Source organism: Oryx dammah, unplaced genomic scaffold, assembly GCF_014754425.2.
Source record: "Oryx dammah isolate SB20612 unplaced genomic scaffold, SCBI_Odam_1.1 HiC_scaffold_2, whole genome shotgun sequence".
In the NCBI taxonomy this organism is placed as follows: Eukaryota; Metazoa; Chordata; class Mammalia; order Artiodactyla; family Bovidae; genus Oryx; species Oryx dammah.
This window is the reverse complement of record NW_024070186.1, coordinates 195250172-195267323: the sequence shown is the minus strand read 5'-3', so window position 1 is coordinate 195267323 and position 17152 is coordinate 195250172. Positions and strand designations below refer to the sequence as shown.

Sequence of the window (17152 nt, the reverse complement as noted above, 5' to 3'; positions counted from 1 at the left end):
TCCTCAGATCTAACCTAAAATACCTCTGGGCAGGGAAAGGACCAGGGATCCAGGAGGCAATCACATAGGACCCCACCTGAGGCCATATATTTCCTTGACTCCTAACAGGAGTTAACAAATGGGATATTGATTCCCTGGTTCAGAGGGTCCATCCTCTCAGCACAGCATTGCTTCACCTCCAGATGAGGTGGAGACATTTACGAGGTTCCCTAACTTCATGGCGCGGAGACTTCTGGGAAATAGAGTCTTGGTGTCTGTCGGGCTCCCTGGGGCGGGCCCCGGTGCCCAGACTTCCGGCGTCCTCCTGCGCTAGGGCCCCGCGTTCTGTGTGCGTGTTCGCGCACGCGCACCGGAGCTTTTGCTTCCTGTCGCTGGCCAGGTCACCGCTCGCCCTCGTTCCCAGGCTTTGGCCTCCGGCTGGCGGGGATTCCAGGGCCTGCGGGACTGGAACGCCGTCTGGCAGGGCTGGCATCCAGCGGACGCGGGCTGTGCACGCGAGGGTTCTTGCGGGCCGGGCGGAGGCTGGAGCCGAGACCCCGGATCTCGAGCCCCGGAGCCCTCGGGCTGGGTCGGAGAGGCCGGGCGAGCGGCGGCGACGGCTAAGGAGCGGCGGGGCCCGGTCCCGACCGTCTGCAGCGCACGACACGGTGAAGCCTCGGGAACGACGCTGGCCTGAAGGGAGCTTGTCCCGTAGGCTCAGAGCTGGCTCCTCGGGCCCAAAGGCCTCGGGAGGCGGAGAAGAGGGACTCGGCGAGTAGCGCTCCGCAGGAGCAGCCCCCGGCCGGAGCCTGGGGAGCCCGGAGCCGGTCAGCGAGTCTCAACGAGGTAGGTGGTGCTCTGCGGCCTCCAGGCGGCTGTTGATCCTACGCCCCTCGGAGAGCAGGGCTTGGGGAGCCCTCTCCGGACCCCGCGAGAGAGCGACTGAGAAGATTTGACCGCTTTACCGGGGTCGAGAGGCCGGGCTGGAGGGCAAGGCCGGCTGCTCCGCTGGGTCTCTGCTGGGGCTTGTGGGTGTCCTGGGGCAGTGGGGGCCCCAGGCTTGGCCCGGAAGTGCCGCGTCCACCCCTCCCTCCATCCCCGAGGCCCCTCCTCCTCTTTCTCTCGCCTTGTTGCGATCCTGCACGAGTCTCTCAAGTCTCATCAGCACTTGGTTCTGTAATCTAAGCCGCCGCTGACACGCCACGCCCCCCTCCTCCGCGGGTTCTGCCCGGTGGACTCACCGTGTAGTTAGTGCCGGATGAGTCTTCAAGGCGTCTGTCCCAATGCCTCAGTTGAGGGAGGAGGTGACTGGGCCTGAGAAGGGAGGTGACTTGTCCCAGGTCATTGGGTCTGCAGGTGGGATCATTAGCAAGATCAGACTCCAGGGGAAACTGCTCTGTCAGTTTCTTAATAAGAGATCTTTTTTGAGCATTGCGTTTCATTTCAGTTCAGTCGCTCAGTCGTGTCCGACTCTTTGCGACCCCATGAATCGCAGCACGCCAGGCCCCCCTGTCCGTCACCAACTCCCGGAGTTCACTCAGATTCACGTCCATCGAGTCAGTGATGCCATGCAGCCATTTCATCCTCTGACGTCCCCTTCTCCTCCTGCCCCCAATCCCTCCCAGCATCAGAGTCTTTTCCAGTGAGTCAACTCTTCGCATCAAGTGGCCAAAGTACTGGAGTTTCAGCTTTAGCATCATTCCTTCCAAAGAAATCCCAGGGTTGATCTCCTTCAGAATGGACTGGTTGGATCTCCTTGCAGTCCAAGGGACTCTCAAGAGTCTTCTCCAACACCACAGTTGAAAAGCGTCAATTCTTCGGCGCTCAGCCTTCTTCACAGTCCAACTCTCACATCCATACGTGACCACAGGAAAAACCGCAGCCTTGACTAGGCGGACCTTAGTCAGCAAAGTAACGCGTTTAAGTTTGTACGAATAAGTGAAAGACAGCCTCGTTACTCAGAGCACCCTGTGGATTTTCTGATCTTAACAGAATTAGTAAGAAAACTGTAATTGTTTATTGTTACTATTTTATATTTAATGGTGGAAGTTTATTTTAGTAGGATTCGATGTTCATCCACTGATGAAAACGTGTTTCCCCACAGTACCGTAATCATGTGGGAGTTACAGGCCTGTGGGTGTGTCCCCAGTCTCTGTTCTTCTAAGCCCTGCTGGAAAGTGAAAGGGCGTGTTTCCCACAAGTGTCTAGTGAAGTGCTGGGCAGGGCTCGTTCCCACTAGCTCTTCTTGGGTCGCCTCACTACCTGCATTTCCTCCTTCAGGTCCACCTCTGCTTTCACAGTCCTGCAGGTTATTCCGAGAGCAGCGGAAAATGAATCAATCTCTGGTGAGTTTTGCTGTTTACTTATTTACTCCCTACTCCATTCTGTAGGCTTCCCTCCTGGCTCAGATTGTAATGAATCTGCCTGCAATGTAGGAGACCCGGGTTTGATCCTTGGGTCAAGAAGATCCCCTGGAGAAGGGAATGGCAAACCACTCCAGTATTCATGCCTGGAGAATTCCATGGATAGAGGAGCCTGGATTGACTCAAGAGCGGCTAGCACTTTCACTGATTTGTAATAACACTTTAGGAGGCCCAATAGTTCAGAATTTAAAATGGAAAAGTAGGAATAGGTAAAAGATAGGGTTAGACAAGCATAGAGAGCAGGTCAGCACCAAGTGTTTCTGGCAAGTTCTATGTGTAGATTCCAGGATCCTCCAGAGGTCTTAAAGTCGCAGAACAAGCCTTGAGTTCTTGACATTCATTGCAAAAAGTGACAAACACCATCTATTGCTTGCCTTACATTGTCCTTTCCAAACACTTATCCTTGGGTGATAAAGGTTTCCTTGATGTGATATATGGTGGAGGATGGCTGAGGGAATCAAGTCAGGGGGACTTGGGGCTCCAGCTGGATGGCAGTCTGGCAAGGGGGAGGCCTCAGTGAGTTCCCTCTGCTGCTGGTCCTGGGCCCCAGTACGTAGTGCATGTCCATGCCCTTGGGTTTTTTTCTCAGTCATGAGTGAGATTGAGAATATTTTCATAGATTTAGAAGCTATTTTTTCTTTTTAATTAATAGACTTTTTAGAACAGTTTTAGGTTTATGCGGAAATTGAGCTGACAGTACAGAGTTCCCTATAACTGTCCCTCTTGGTTTCCTCCATTGTTATCATCTCACACTTGTGCGGTGCATCCTGTCAACTGTTGATACCTTATGATTACCTGGAGTCCGTAGTTTATATTAGGGGTCACTCTGTATTCAGGTCTTGACAAAGGTGTAGTGAATGACCTTCAGCCACCAAAGAAGTACAGTATAAAACTGCTTTGCCACCAGAAACAACCCAAGGCACCTCCTGTTTGTCTCTCTCTCTGCCCCCAGCCCCCAACAGCTGCTCATCTTATTACCGTCCATGTATTTTTGTCTTTTACAGAATGTCACATAGTTGGAATCGTACAGTATGTGGTCTTTTCAGACTGGTGTGTTTTTCTTTTTGTATGAAGGGCCTGTTCATGTCCACAGTCCATCCTCCTGTCTCAGTACTGATTTGTTTTGCTTTATTGACTGACAGAGTAGACTTAAGTATTTATAAATGTTTCCAGTTGGAGTCATGTTAGTGAACGTTGTTTTCCAAGTTTTTTTGTCTTTTTACTTGATTTTCCAGCAATAGCATATAATTCTTTAACTTTTTTCATTTTGAGAGGTTGAATACTATTCATTTTTAAAAATTTCTCAAAAATTTCTCAAAACCACAAGATTCTTAGTCTTATCCACACAAGTGAATAAGAGCACCCTCCTTGGTCAGTACTGAAGTACAACTTCTTTCAAGGAGGTGGGTGGAGGTGAGGAGAGAGGAATTCATTGGTCTTGTGCTTCTCTTCTGGTTCTTACTTTCTCTTTCCGGTTCTGGGCACTGCGTCAGCCACTCTCTTGCACTTGGTAAAGACTTTTAATGTGTGAACGTGTGGACTCCCAGTCCTCAGGGGGCAGACACAGGTATGTCTGGTGATGTCTAGTTGGAGTATGGGCTGAGTTCTGGAAGATTTGCTGTTGCTCTCTGAGACAGGCTTCTCCAGGCTAGACCAGGGCAGTACTGTACATAACCTCTGTCTACCTTGGGCAGTGACTACTTCTACTGGTGTGTCTCAGCAACAGGGCACCCTCAGCCTTCCCAGGCCTGCAAAGTCTGGGTCCCAGTCATCTTGGCATGTAGAGCTTGGGGTCAGGGGACAGGAGCCAGTCTGCCTCTTCAATTGTTCCACATGAAAACTTTGATTTTCAGTCAACATCAGGAGTTCATCATTGTCTCTGATAGACCCTGAGCTTGACGAGGTCGTTTCCTTAACCTCTTCCTAACCACTCCTGTCTCCATGTTCTGTTGAGAGCTGCTGCTGTTGCTGCTAAGTGGCTTCAGTTCAGTCCAGTCGCTCAGTCACGTCCGACTCTGCAACCCCATGAATCGCAGCAGGCCAGGCCTCCCTGCCCATCACCATCTCCCGGAGTTCACCCAGACTCACGTCCATCGAGTCCGTGATGCCATGCAGCCATCTCATCCTCTGTCGTCCCCTTCTCCTCCTGCCCCCAATCCCTCCCAGCATCAGAGTCTTTTCCAATGAGTCAACTCTTCACATCAGGTGGCCAAAGTACTGGAGTTTCAGCTTTAGCATCATTCCTTCCAAAGAAATCCCAGGGCTGATCTCCTTCAGAATGGACTCGTTGGATCTCCTTGCAGTTCAAGGAACTCTCAAGAGTCTTCTCCAACACCACAGTTCAAAAGCATCAATTCTTCGGTGCTCCGCCTTCTTTACAGTCCAACTCTCACATCCATACATGACCACAGGAAAAACCATAGCCTTGACTAGATGGACCTTTGTTGGCAAAGTAATGTCTCTGCTTTTCAACATGCTATCTAGGTTGGTCATAACTTTTCTTCCAAGGAGTAAGCATCTTTTAATTTCATGGCTGCACTCACCATCGGCAGTGATTTTGGAGCCCCCCCAAAATAAAGTCTGACACTGTTTCCACTGTTTCCCCATCTATTTCCCATGAAGTGATGGGACCAGATGCCATGATCTTCGTTTTCTGAATGTTGAGCTTTAAGCCAACTTTTTCAGTGATTTCATCAAGAGGTTTTTGAGTTCCTCTTCACTTTCTGCCATAAGGGTGGTGTCATCTGCATATCTGAAGTTATTGATATTTCTCCCAGCAATCTTGATTCCAGCTTGTGTTTCTTCCAGCCCAGCGTTTCTCATGATGTACTCTGCATATAAGTGAAATAAGCAGGGTGACAATATACAGCCTTGACATACTCCTTTTCCTGTTTGGAACCAGTCTGTTGTTCCATGTCCAGTTCTAACTGTTGCTTCCTGACCTGCATACAGATTTCTCAAGAGGCAGGTCAGGTGGTCTGGTATTCCCGTCTCTTTCAGAATTTTCCACAGTTTATTGTGAGCCACATAGTCAAAGGCTTTGGCATAGTCAATAAAGCAGAGATAGATGTTTTTCTGGAACTCTCTTTCTTTTTCCATGATCCAGTGGATGTTGGCAATTTGATCTCTGGTTCCTCTGCCTTTTCTAAAACCAGCTTGAACATCTGGAAGTTCATGGTGCACATATTGCTGAAGCCTGGCTTGGAGAATTTTGAACATTACTTGACTAGCATGTGAGATGAGTGCAGTTGTGTGGTAGTTTGAGCATTCTTTGGCATTGCCTTTCTTTGGATTGGAATGAAAACTGACCTTTTCCAGTCCTGTGGCCACTGGTGGGTTTTCCAAATTTGCTGGCTTATTGAGTGCAGCACTTTCACAACATCATCTTTCAGGATTTGAAATAGCTCCACTGGAATTCCATCACCTCCACTAGCTTTGTTTGTAGTGATGCTTTCTAAGGCCCACTTGACTTCACACTGCAGGATGTCTGGCTCTAGATGAGTGATAACACCATCATGATTATCTTGGTTGTGGAGATCTTTTTTGTACAGTTCTTTTGTGTATTCCTGCCACTTCTTAATATCTTCTGCTTCTGTTAGGTCCATACCATTTCTGTCCTTTATCGAGGCCATCTTTGCATGAGATGTTCCCTTGGTATCTCTAATTTTCTTGAAGAGATCTCTAGTCTTTCCCATTCTGTTCTTTTCCTCTGTTTCTTTACATTGATCACTGAGGAAGGCTTTCTTATCTTTTCTTGCTATTCTTTGGAACTCTGCATTCAGATGCTTATATCTTTCCTTTTCTCCTTTGCTTTTCGCTTCTCTTCTTTTCCCAGTTATTTGTGTGGCCTCCCCAGGCAGCCATTTTGCTTTTTTGCATTTCTTTTCCATGGGGATGGTCTTGATCCCTGTCTCCTGTACAGTGCCACAAACCTCTGTCCATAGTTCATCAGGCACTCTATCTATGAGATCTAGTCCCTTAAATCTATTTCTCACTTCCACTGTATAATCATAAGGAATTTGATTTAGGTCATACCTGAATCATTTAGTGGTTTTCCCTATTTTCTTCAATTTCAGTCTGAATTTGGCAATAAGGAGTTCATGATCTGAGCCACAGTCAGCTCCTGGTCTTTTTTTTTTTTTTTTTGACTGTATAGAGGTTCTCCTTCTTTGGCTGCAAAGAATATAATCAATCTCATTTTGGTGTTGACCATCTGGTGATGTTCATGTGTAGAGTCTTCTCTTGTGTTGTTGGAAGAGGGTGTTTGCTATGACCAGTGCATTTTCTTGGCAAAACTCTATTAGTCTTTGCCCTGCTTCATTTCATATTCCGAGGCCAAATTTGCCTGTTACTCCAGGTGATTTTTGACTTCCTACTTGTACATTCCAGTCCCCTATAATGAAAAGAACATCTTTTTTGGGTGTTAGTTCTAAAAAGTCTTGTAGGTCTTCATAGAACCATTTAACTCCAACTTTTTCAGCATTATTGGTTGGGGCATAGACTTGGATTCATCTGATGTTGAATGGTTTGCCTTGGAAACGAAGAGAGATCATTCTGTCATTTTTGAGATAGCATCCAAGTACTGCATTTTGGACTCTTTTGTTGACCGTGATGGCTACTCCATTTCTTCTAAGGGATTCCTGCCCGCAGTAGTAGATACAATGGTCACCTGAGTTAAATTCACCCATTCCAGTCCGTTTTATTTTGCTGATTCCTAGAATGTCGACGTTCACGCTTGCCATCTTCTGTTTGACCACTTCCAATTTGCCTTGATTCACGGACCTGACATTCCAGGTTCCTATGCAGTATTCCTCTTTACAGCATCGGATCTTGCTTCTATCACCAGTTACATCCACAACTGGGTATTGTTTTTGCTTTGGCTCCATCCCTTCATTCTTTCTGGAGTTATTTCTCCACTGATCTCCAGTAGCATATTGGGCACCTACTGACCTGGGGAGTTCCTCTTTCAGTATCCCATCATTTTGCCTTTCATGGCATTCTCAAGGCAAGAATACTGAAGTGGTTTGTCATTCCCTTCTCCAGTGGACCACATTCTGTCAGACCTCTCCACCATGACCTGCCCATCTTGGGTGGCCCCACAGGGCATGGCTTAGTTTCATTGAGTTAGACAAGGCTGTGGTCCTAGTGTGATTAGATTGACTAGTTTTCTGTGATTATGGTTTCAATGTGTCTGCCCTCTGATGCCCTCTTGCAACACCTACCATCTTACTTGGGTTTCTCTTACCTTGGACGTGGGGTATCTCTTCATGGCTGCTCCAGCAAAGCACAGCCACTGCTCCTTACCTTGGATGAGGGGTATCTCCTCGCCGTCGCCCCTCCTGACCTTGACATGGATTAGCTCCTCTTAAGTCGCTTCAGTCGTGTCTGACTCTCTGCAACCCCATAGACAGCAGCCCACCAGGCTCCCCCATCCCTGGGATTTCCAGGCAGGAGTACTGGAGTGGGTTGCCATTGCCTTCTCTGTCTGTTGAGAGTACCTGAACCTTATTGGTTTTAACACACTGGCACTGTTTTGTAATCTTTTCTGGACAATTGCATAAATTTAACAGACCCATTACGTTTAGTTATTTAAGTTTACTTCTATGTTTTCTGATTCATTCTGATTTGCAAGGTGATGAGATACACAGTAGATAATCAACAATAATAGCAGGTATTGAAAAGTGTGTTATGTCCAAAGAAGTGTGTTAAGTGCTTTCCATGCAAGAGCCTGTTTGGTACTGATCTGTATCATGTGACAGGCACCATTATTGTCTTTATTCTAGAGGTGATGGTACAGGAGGAAGTAGGCTGTAATGACTGTGTGAGTGTGAGTGTGAATTTACTCAGAAGATCCGCACTCACAAGTCTGGGTGTGGCAGTTTCCAGTTCTGTGCTCTGTGCCCCACATCAGGAGTAAGTGAGCTCCGTCCCTGGAAGGTGTTGGGGGATGAAGGGATTCCAAGTCCCTGGCTGGGCATTAGGGTGGGACAAAATAAGCTGTTTCCAATAGCTCGGGGAGCAGGCCAGGGTCAGGTCGAGGTAGGCTTATCTCTGTAGTGAAATATGGAACTGGGATGTGCTGCCTGGCTTGCTCATCGCCTTGGTAACTGTGGTGAATACTACAGCTCAGTTCCTTCTGTGAGTTGTAGGAGGAGCTCAGGGGAGGAACAGAAGAGATGCTTGGGCTGGTGATAAACATTGGGAAATCTTGAAGTGTAGAAGGTTATTAATGCCTGGAGAATACCCACGGACAGAGGAACCTGGGAGTCTACAGTCCATGGGGTCGCAAAGAGTTGGACACGACTGAGTGACTAAGCACAGCATGCCACAGCACAGATTATTAAAACCATGAGACAAGATGAGATCACCATCAAAGCCAAGGGTACAAGAAAAGAACTGAGCCCTAGGGCCCTATGATGACTTGAGGATGACTCAGAGGAGAGGAGGAGCCAGTGAAGGAGTGACCGGGGAGGACAAAGGAGAACCAACCGACATTATTAATGTTCTGGAAGCAGAATGAAGGAGTGCCGTGCATTTTGGGTTTGCACACTGCCCTCAGGCCTGTGCTTCTCGAGGGCACAGGTTCTGTCTGCTGGTCTCGTCCTCAGGACTGTTGCTGGCTCACAGTGTAAGGCTGTATTTTCTTTTTTTCCTGTACATTGAGCAAACTCACAGCAGTGTATTATATTTATTTTTCTTCCGTAAGGCCCATAATATAGAAAAGGTACACAGTGTAAACTTGACCAGTGAGCTGGGTGAGCTCTTGTCCCTGTGTATCTGCTCCATGTCACCCAGTTCCCACTACGGTGCCATTACAGGGGTCAGTGTCATTCAGGGATGTGGCCGTGGACTTCACCCAGGAGGAGTGGCAGCACCTAGACCCTGAGCAGAAGACGACCTACAGGGACGTGATGCTGGAGAACTACAGCCACCTCATCTCTGTGGGTGAGGAGAGAGAGAAACTAGATTTCCCTCTAACTTAATGATTTCAACTTTGAACTTGTGGGCTTCCCAGGCAGCACAGTGGTAAAAGAATCCACCTGCCAGTGCAGGAGATGTAAGAGATTCAGGTTCGATCTTACAAAACTGAATTGGGTTGGGAAGATCCCCTGGTGTAGGAAATGGAAACCCACTGCAGTATTCTTGCTTGGAAAATCCCATGGACAGAGGAAGCTGGCAATCTGCAGTCCATGGGGTTGTCTAGAGTCAGCTGACCAAGCATACACACACACAGACACACACAGCTTAACTTTCAACTTGACAGAACAACTAGAATCATCTGGGGTACCAAGTAGGGCATGTGGTCTCTACCTCTGGGTAGGTTCTGATTCTGGCACAGCACCAATGGCACTTCTCTCCTGTAGCTCGTAAGCCAGCCTTTTGCTTACATGACAGATCTGGAAGCCCAGCAGCCAAGTTCAAGTTCTCTCTTGTATCTGTTAACAGGGTGTCACATTATCAAACCTGAAGTCATCACCAAATTGGAGCAAGGAGAAGAGCCGTGGGTGATGGAAGGAGAATTCCTGCTTCAGAGTCACCCAGGTGTGTGTGTGGGGGGGGTGGCAGTAAGGAGGGTGATAACTCAGGAATGTTTTTCGCTGGAGATTTTTAATGGTGCCAAACCTGAGAAGCGACTGAAGAGAGTTGTTCTTGCACTCCGGCAACTCGAATCTTACTCCCTAAGGCTTTTTCCTTCCCCACAGCAGCTTGTGTTGGTAGAGCTTCCCACTCTGGCTTCTGCTCTGAATCAAAACCTGCTTGCTTCCTTCCTCCTCTTAAACCTCAGAACTTCTTATGGCATTTTGTTGGCAGGCATATATATAGTCTGTCACTAGAGAATAACTCCTGACTCTCCATGTTCTCATTAGTTTCCTTCTTCTTTCCCATGAAATGCCTCAGGCCTGTTTCTGTCCCTGGCTTCACTTCTCACTTCTCTTTCTTTGAGGTCAGAGTTCACAGCCCCCTCCTGTGCATAAACCAGTGAACTTAGTTCACCTGTGCTGTCCTGATCACAGGCACTGGTCATTCCTGCTGGAGTTTGGTGACAGCATCACAGGGTCTCCCTATTCCGTCAGATGCTCACTTTCATCTTGTCTCTTACTTTCTGTTCTGTCGGCAGTATCTTGAATCATGTTGTGTCTGAGCAGGTGCGCCGTCAAGTAGGAGACAGAGAAATGAGTCCTGATTCATTTACCACCCCCACCCTGCCCCCTGCAGAAACATCCCTGAAGGGTCTGCCTCACCCTCTGGTGGTTTATTCCCCAAGCTCTTCAGAAGGTCTGAAGAGTATTTAAGGTATTTATATAAGATATTTATTTAAGGTATTTAAGTATTTATAATCTCAGGTATTTAAGGCTTTTATGTGTTTCATGCTGCTCTGTCTACCTGTTCCTGGTTCATTGTTTCCTGAGAGAGCTGTAGGTGCTCCTCCATTCTCATTGGATTTGCAAGATGTGTTCCCCTGACTTTTGAATCCATCTTATCAATAGTCTCACAGGGTGAGCCTACAGCCAGTCCCTGTTGATTCCTAAAGGCAGTTTAAATTCCTCTCCCTTTCAGAATCATGCAATGATTGTCCCTGTGTTGCCCAGAAATTTTAATTTTGTATTGTTTCTTGAAACTCTGGCTAAACTTCATTTGGTCCACACTTCTAAAGTCCCTTCTGTTTCACTGAGCTGTGGGTTATTTGTCCAGATTACACATTCTTTAAGTCTGAACTCAAGTTTTCCCTTTCAGCTCTAATACCAGTCTCTTCCTTCCCTCGGCTTTGACTCCATCTCAAGGTGATGCTTTAGGAAAAAAATCTAGGTCTGATCAAGAAGTCTGTTGACTGTGTTTTTTACTTGGGCTTCTCCATTCACCCTCCTCAAGTTTTGATAGATTCTGAGGAAACCTATCTTTTCTCAGGTTTTTGTCTCAGGAAAGATAGATTTTGAGTAGATCAAAGGCTGGAAAAGGCAAATTTAGTAAAACAACAGGAGCAGAGACTTGCAAGTGAATATAAGCTGGGGCATATTGGTACCAAACCATCTCAGTGTAAGTGGTAGCACCTTGGACTCTTCTCTGTATCTCCCCGCAATATGAAGTGACTTGGTGTGAAATGGAGACCTCTTGCACAGTCCTCCTGGTCGTTGTGCAGCAGCTAAACTCATTGCTCCCCTGTCAGTTGAACTGTTTGCTGTGAGCCCTTTCATATCTAAGAATCAGGCATTTATCCAGCATCCTCTATCTTCAGATCATTGCTCCACGTTTTTACCTTCTGTACCCAGTTTTGAACAAAATTTTGAAATATTAATGTGTGCATGTACTCAGTCATGTCTGACTCTTTGCAACCCCATGGACTGTAGCCTACCAGGCTCCTTTGTCCATGGCATTTCCCAGGTAAGTGTACTGGAGTGGGTTGCCATTTCCTCCTCCAGGGCATCTTCCTGACCCAGGGATCAGACCTGTATTTCCTGCACTGCAGGTGGATTCTTTATCACTTGTTTTTATCAGCTTTCTTCACCACTGGAGATCATGGAGCTTGTGTGTGTGCATGTGCAAGTTTATTCCAAACCAAAATAAGGGGGGAAAATACACTTGGAATGGTTTTCACCTGTCCAAGAACCTAGCACCTGTGCCACAATGAAATGCTTGTGTACAAGTCACATGTCATTTCTTACCTAGGAAGTTGCATAAAAATTGGTTAATCTTGCCTCTTTTTAGAAGTCTGGAAAGTTCATGATCTGATGGAAGGAAGCCAGGAAACTGAAGACAAACATTCAAGGCAAACTGAATCCATTAACATCAAAACCCTGCCTGAAGGGAGTGGTAACGGTCTTGGTAAGACTTGTAATGTGGAAACAAGCCCTGTTCCTTCAAGAAAAAGATCCTATCAGTGTGATTCATGTGAAAAGAGTTTAAAGTCTATTTCAGAATATATTAGTAGTGATGGCAGCTATGCAAGAATGAAACCTGATGAATGTAGTGCTTGTGGGAGATCACTTCTCCATGTGAAGCTTGAAAAGACTCATCTCGGAGATAAACCTTATGAATTTAACCAAAACGGGGAGGCTTATGCTCTAAATGGAGAAAGTATTTATCAGAACATTCACATTTTGGAGAAACCCTTTGAATATATCAAATGCCAGAAAGCCTTTCAGAAGGATACAGTGTTTGTTAACCATATAGAGGAGAAGCCCTACAAGTGGAACGAATCTGAAATAGCCTTTCTCCAAATGTCAAACCTCAGTGTGCACCCAACAACTCATTTGGAAATGAAACCCTATGAGTGCAATGCATGTGGGAAATCCTTCTGTAAAAAGTCCAAGTTTATTATCCACCAGAGGACTCACACAGGAGAGAAACCTTATGAATGTAATCAGTGTGGGAAATCCTTCTGCCAGAAGGGCACCCTCACTGTCCATCAGCGAACACACACAGGGGAGAAGCCCTATGAATGTACTGAATGTGGGAAAACCTTCTACCAGAAGTTACACCTCATTCAACACCAGAGAACTCACTCAGGAGAGAAGCCCTATGAATGTAGCTACTGTGGAAAAGCCTTTTGCCAGAAGACACACCTCACACAGCACCAGAGAACACATTCGGGAGAGAGACCCTACGTTTGTCATGACTGTGGAAAAACCTTCTCCCAGAAGTCAGCCCTTAATGACCACCAGAAAATTCACACAGGCGTGAAACTCTACAAGTGCAACGAGTGTGGGAAGTGCTTCTGCCGCAAGTCTACCCTCACCACACACCAGAGGACACACACAGGAGAGAAGCCCTATGAGTGCAACGAGTGTGGGAAGTTCTTCTCTCGGCTGTCATATCTCACTGTGCATTACAGAACTCATTCAGGAGAGAAGCCCTATGAATGTAACGAGTGTGGGAAAACCTTCTACCTTAACTCAGCCCTCATGAGACACCAGAGAGTCCACACAGGAGAGAAGCCCTATGAGTGCAATGAGTGTGGAAAGTTATTCTCCCAGTTGTCGTACCTCACCATACATCACAGAACTCACTCAGGAGTGAAGCCCTACGAATGTAATGAATGTGGGAAGACCTTCTACCAGAATTCTGCCCTTTGTAGACACCGGAGGATACATAAAGGAGAGAAGCCCTATGAATGTTACATATGTGGGAAGTTCTTCTCGCAAATGTCATACCTCACAATACATCACAGAATTCATTCAGGTGAGAAGCCCTACGAATGTAACGAATGTGGGAAAACCTTCTGCCAGAATTCAGCCCTTAACAGACACCAGAGGACACACACAGGAGAGAAAGCCTATGAGTGTTACGAATGTGGCAAATTCTTCTCTCAGATGTCGTATCTCACTATACATCATCGAATTCATTCAGGAGAGAAACCTTTTGAATGTAACGAATGTGGAAAAGCCTTCTCTCGGATGTCATACCTCACTGTACATTACAGAACTCACTCAGGAGAGAAGCCATATGAATGTACTGAATGTGGGAAAAAATTCTACCACAAATCAGCCTTCAACAGCCATCAGAGAATTCACAGGAGAGGGAACAGGAATGTGCTTGATGTGGGAAGGCTTCTCTGAAGTCAGATCTCTTATAACGTCGCAGAACCCTCTCCATATAATGAATAAGTAACTCCTACCGTCCCGAGTTGGAGAGTTCATACAGGTGGGTGTGAACAAACCTGTGAGTATTTGTCAGACTTGGAACCTGAAAGTTTTCAGGTTGGAAACCACAGCTGTAACTAGGCCACATGACATGCTGACAGGAGTAAAAATCTATCAGTATTTAAATTGGACATAGTTTCACTATGAATTCAAACTTTTACATATCAGGGAATTCAGACCAAGGAGATATCTCTCAAGGAACGTGGAAAACATTCTGTTGGAAATTATGAAACTAAAATTTGTTTCTGATAAAATGTCAAGCTTTTGTAAAAAAAAGAAACCACAGAGGATGGTTGTTTTGAATAAACATGCTCCTTATGTACATAGATGCTGTAAAATCGCTGGGTAGCTAATTAAGATGGCAGCACGGCAACATTAAGCTCACACATGAGTCGATCCTGAGGGTGTTTGGGTGTTTCTGTTTGATTTTTAGGATGCTGCATTACAGGAGTTGTATGTTCGGCTTGAATCATGTTTGAAAAGGCATTGTATCCTTATTAGAATAATTTCTAAGGTATTTTAAATAGCACCACTATGCTAGCATCTAAATATGTATAGATAATGAACTAATATTTGAAAGATATGAAGTATACTTCTCTTTGTGCTCTTCCCTGGCATTTATAAATGGATTTTATCATTGTTAATGAATTAAGTCTTCCATAAGAAAACCAATGTTTTTAATAGTGTTTTAACTGTATCTGAATCAGCAAGAGATAAAAATCTGTGCATAAAGTAGAAAATTGCGTAGATAATTTAAAATGGTTAATGCCACAAGTCTCTGTAGTAAGGGACAGCTGTAGGACTCATTGCAATCAGTATGGTTTAAAAAATGTACTTAAAATAGTCTCATTTTAATCTATTTTTTTTCACTTACTGTTTTATATTTAGATGCCTTTGTAAGTGTAAGTGTGCAGAGCATATGTACTATGTAATCTAGAAATTAACTGTATTTTTATTTGGTACGGTGGTGTTTTTAAGGACCATGGTTTGTTCCTTCCTGAATGGATTGAGAGACCAGGTTCGTACGGGTTGTAGCTGGTGTTGCTGAGTGACCAACCTAGTCACTCATTCCTTGTTTTTGGCTGCCTGAATCTGGGTATCCATTCCTCTTGATGGAACAGGGGATAAATCCTGATTAGTTTCAACCAATAATGATAATCCCTTTCTCACAGCCAGTAATTGGTTTAGAGTATTTGGAGGACCCCATTCTAGACAGGTAAAGGAAATATCTTGAGCAGGTTATTTCTGGAAAAGGTTTCTTCAAAGCTTCAAGGAATCATGCCAGGTGAAGTGGGATCCTGTTCAACGTTTCCTTACCTGGCTGTGTCTTTCAGCGATGGTTATAATTTCTGCATGGCAGAGCAGAAAGACTGGAAGAACCTGGGACCTGGATGATGCTCTTGAGCTACCGAACCAGCCAGCCTTGTAGCCACTCTATCTCTGGACTGTTTCTTTTGTGAAAAACTGAATTGTAGATTGATTTAGGTTGCTTCCAGTGATAACTAATGATATAGAGCTTGTAGGAGTTATGTAATGGACAAGTGGGCTTTAGGTAAATCACTTTTTTTGAGGTGTTGACATAGAGATGACCTTATTTTCTGTAAATTTTGGTGTAAATATTGCTCAAATATTTGAGTATTAGAAAACTTGAAACAATTCAATGTGTATGTTTTCCTCAGTTTTTACATTACTGACCTAAGAACTTTTGGAGCCTGATATGATGTCAGGTATATCTTTCTTTCCCTAATGCATGACATAAATTTTGTTTAGGTTAATTTGTTATTCATGGGTCATTGCTACCGTGTTGCTGATGATATTTGGCGTAAGGTAAGGACTCACTTTTGTTTCTTTTCCAGTGATTAGCCTGATAGTCTGTATTATTTGAGTCATCCACCCCTTTCTGTAGAGATGAGATGCTATGTTTCTCATGTGTTTCTGTCACTCATGGCTCCCTTTTTCTTGCTCATCACTTTTCCATCAGATTTGTCTAGATGATCTTGAGTGTGCTATGTAACAGGTACTAAGATTCTGGTACAGTGTATAGTTTTATGTAGGAAGTATATATTCATAGTATACTTGTTGAAGCTTTCCCACACTAATGGGCAGTAGCTTAAGTACCCAGTATGCATTTTAAGTAAAATATTTGGAAAGCTTATAAGTGATTTACCACGTTCTTTTTCTGTTACAAAGTGCCTGATACCAAAGGGCCCTATACATGTGTATGTGGCCCTCAACTGCCTCTTCAGTAATACGGTTGTAGAATTTCTCTATTGTTTCAGAGACACCAGTGTTTTCATACTATTACATCTCTCAAATAGTGTTAACACATTCTAACTTAACTGGTGTTTTTTCTTCCTTAGAGGTACTTAAAAATAATGGTTTGTCTTATATTTGATGGATGGAATGCAATATTTGAAAAGTTTTAAACTATTCCTGGCAAGACCTGCATTCACGAAAGAAGGCACCATGGGAGATGGCCCACTCACCCATCCGGCAGCAGGAGTGAATGTGGAATTGGGGCAGAGCGCAAATGCTTGCTCTTTATATGCACAGTGACTTCATCCTGTGGAGCGTGAGCAGATTAGGAACTCCCAGTGGATTTCCAGGGGCTAAGCCAGGGGTTGACCCCTGCCGGCACCTACAGGTGAGAGATTCTCCAAGGTTTTCACCCACTCCCCGCACCCCGGCCCCAGTCATTCTAATGTCAGTGAAATGGTGGTTCATTGGTTGGCCTCTCAAACAGGTCAAAATGAAGACCATTGTTAACACCAGGGCAATATTCCAAGACCATGGAGTGACCCTCTCTTCTTTATTCCACTGCAGTGACTGGTAATGTTTGTATCCTACAGAAGTGTATAAAATGATACCGACCTGGACATACATTTTAAATTTAATGCTGTATTGTGCAGTAGTCCCTGTGTTTATAAACCCCTGAGAAGTTCTATACACAAGAGAATGTGTATACAGGGAGTTTCACCACAGCAAGATTTTGAGGTATCCTAGGTGACCATCACTAGAAGAGGTGGGTACAAGGTGGATCATGCATTGGGATGGTGTCTAGCAATCAGAAGTGTGTGTTCTACTTGCATGTAGCACATCCAGTTAGCACTT

At 45.3% G+C, this 17152-nt stretch overlaps 1 protein-coding gene across 1 annotated transcript; it reads left to right on the top strand.

Annotated features, from left to right (window-relative positions):
- Window positions 1–385: 385 nt before the first annotated feature.
- On the top strand, window positions 386–16199 carry ZNF12 (zinc finger protein 12). The gene is made up of 5 exons (XM_040231308.1): window positions 386–825; window positions 2260–2324; window positions 9221–9347; window positions 9849–9944; window positions 12108–16199. The coding sequence occupies exons 2-5, from the start codon at window positions 2310–2312 to the stop codon at window positions 13955–13957; spliced, it is 2088 nt and encodes a 695-aa protein (XP_040087242.1). The 5' UTR covers window positions 386–825; window positions 2260–2309; the 3' UTR covers window positions 13958–16199.
- The last annotated feature ends 953 nt before the right edge of the window (window positions 16200–17152 follow it).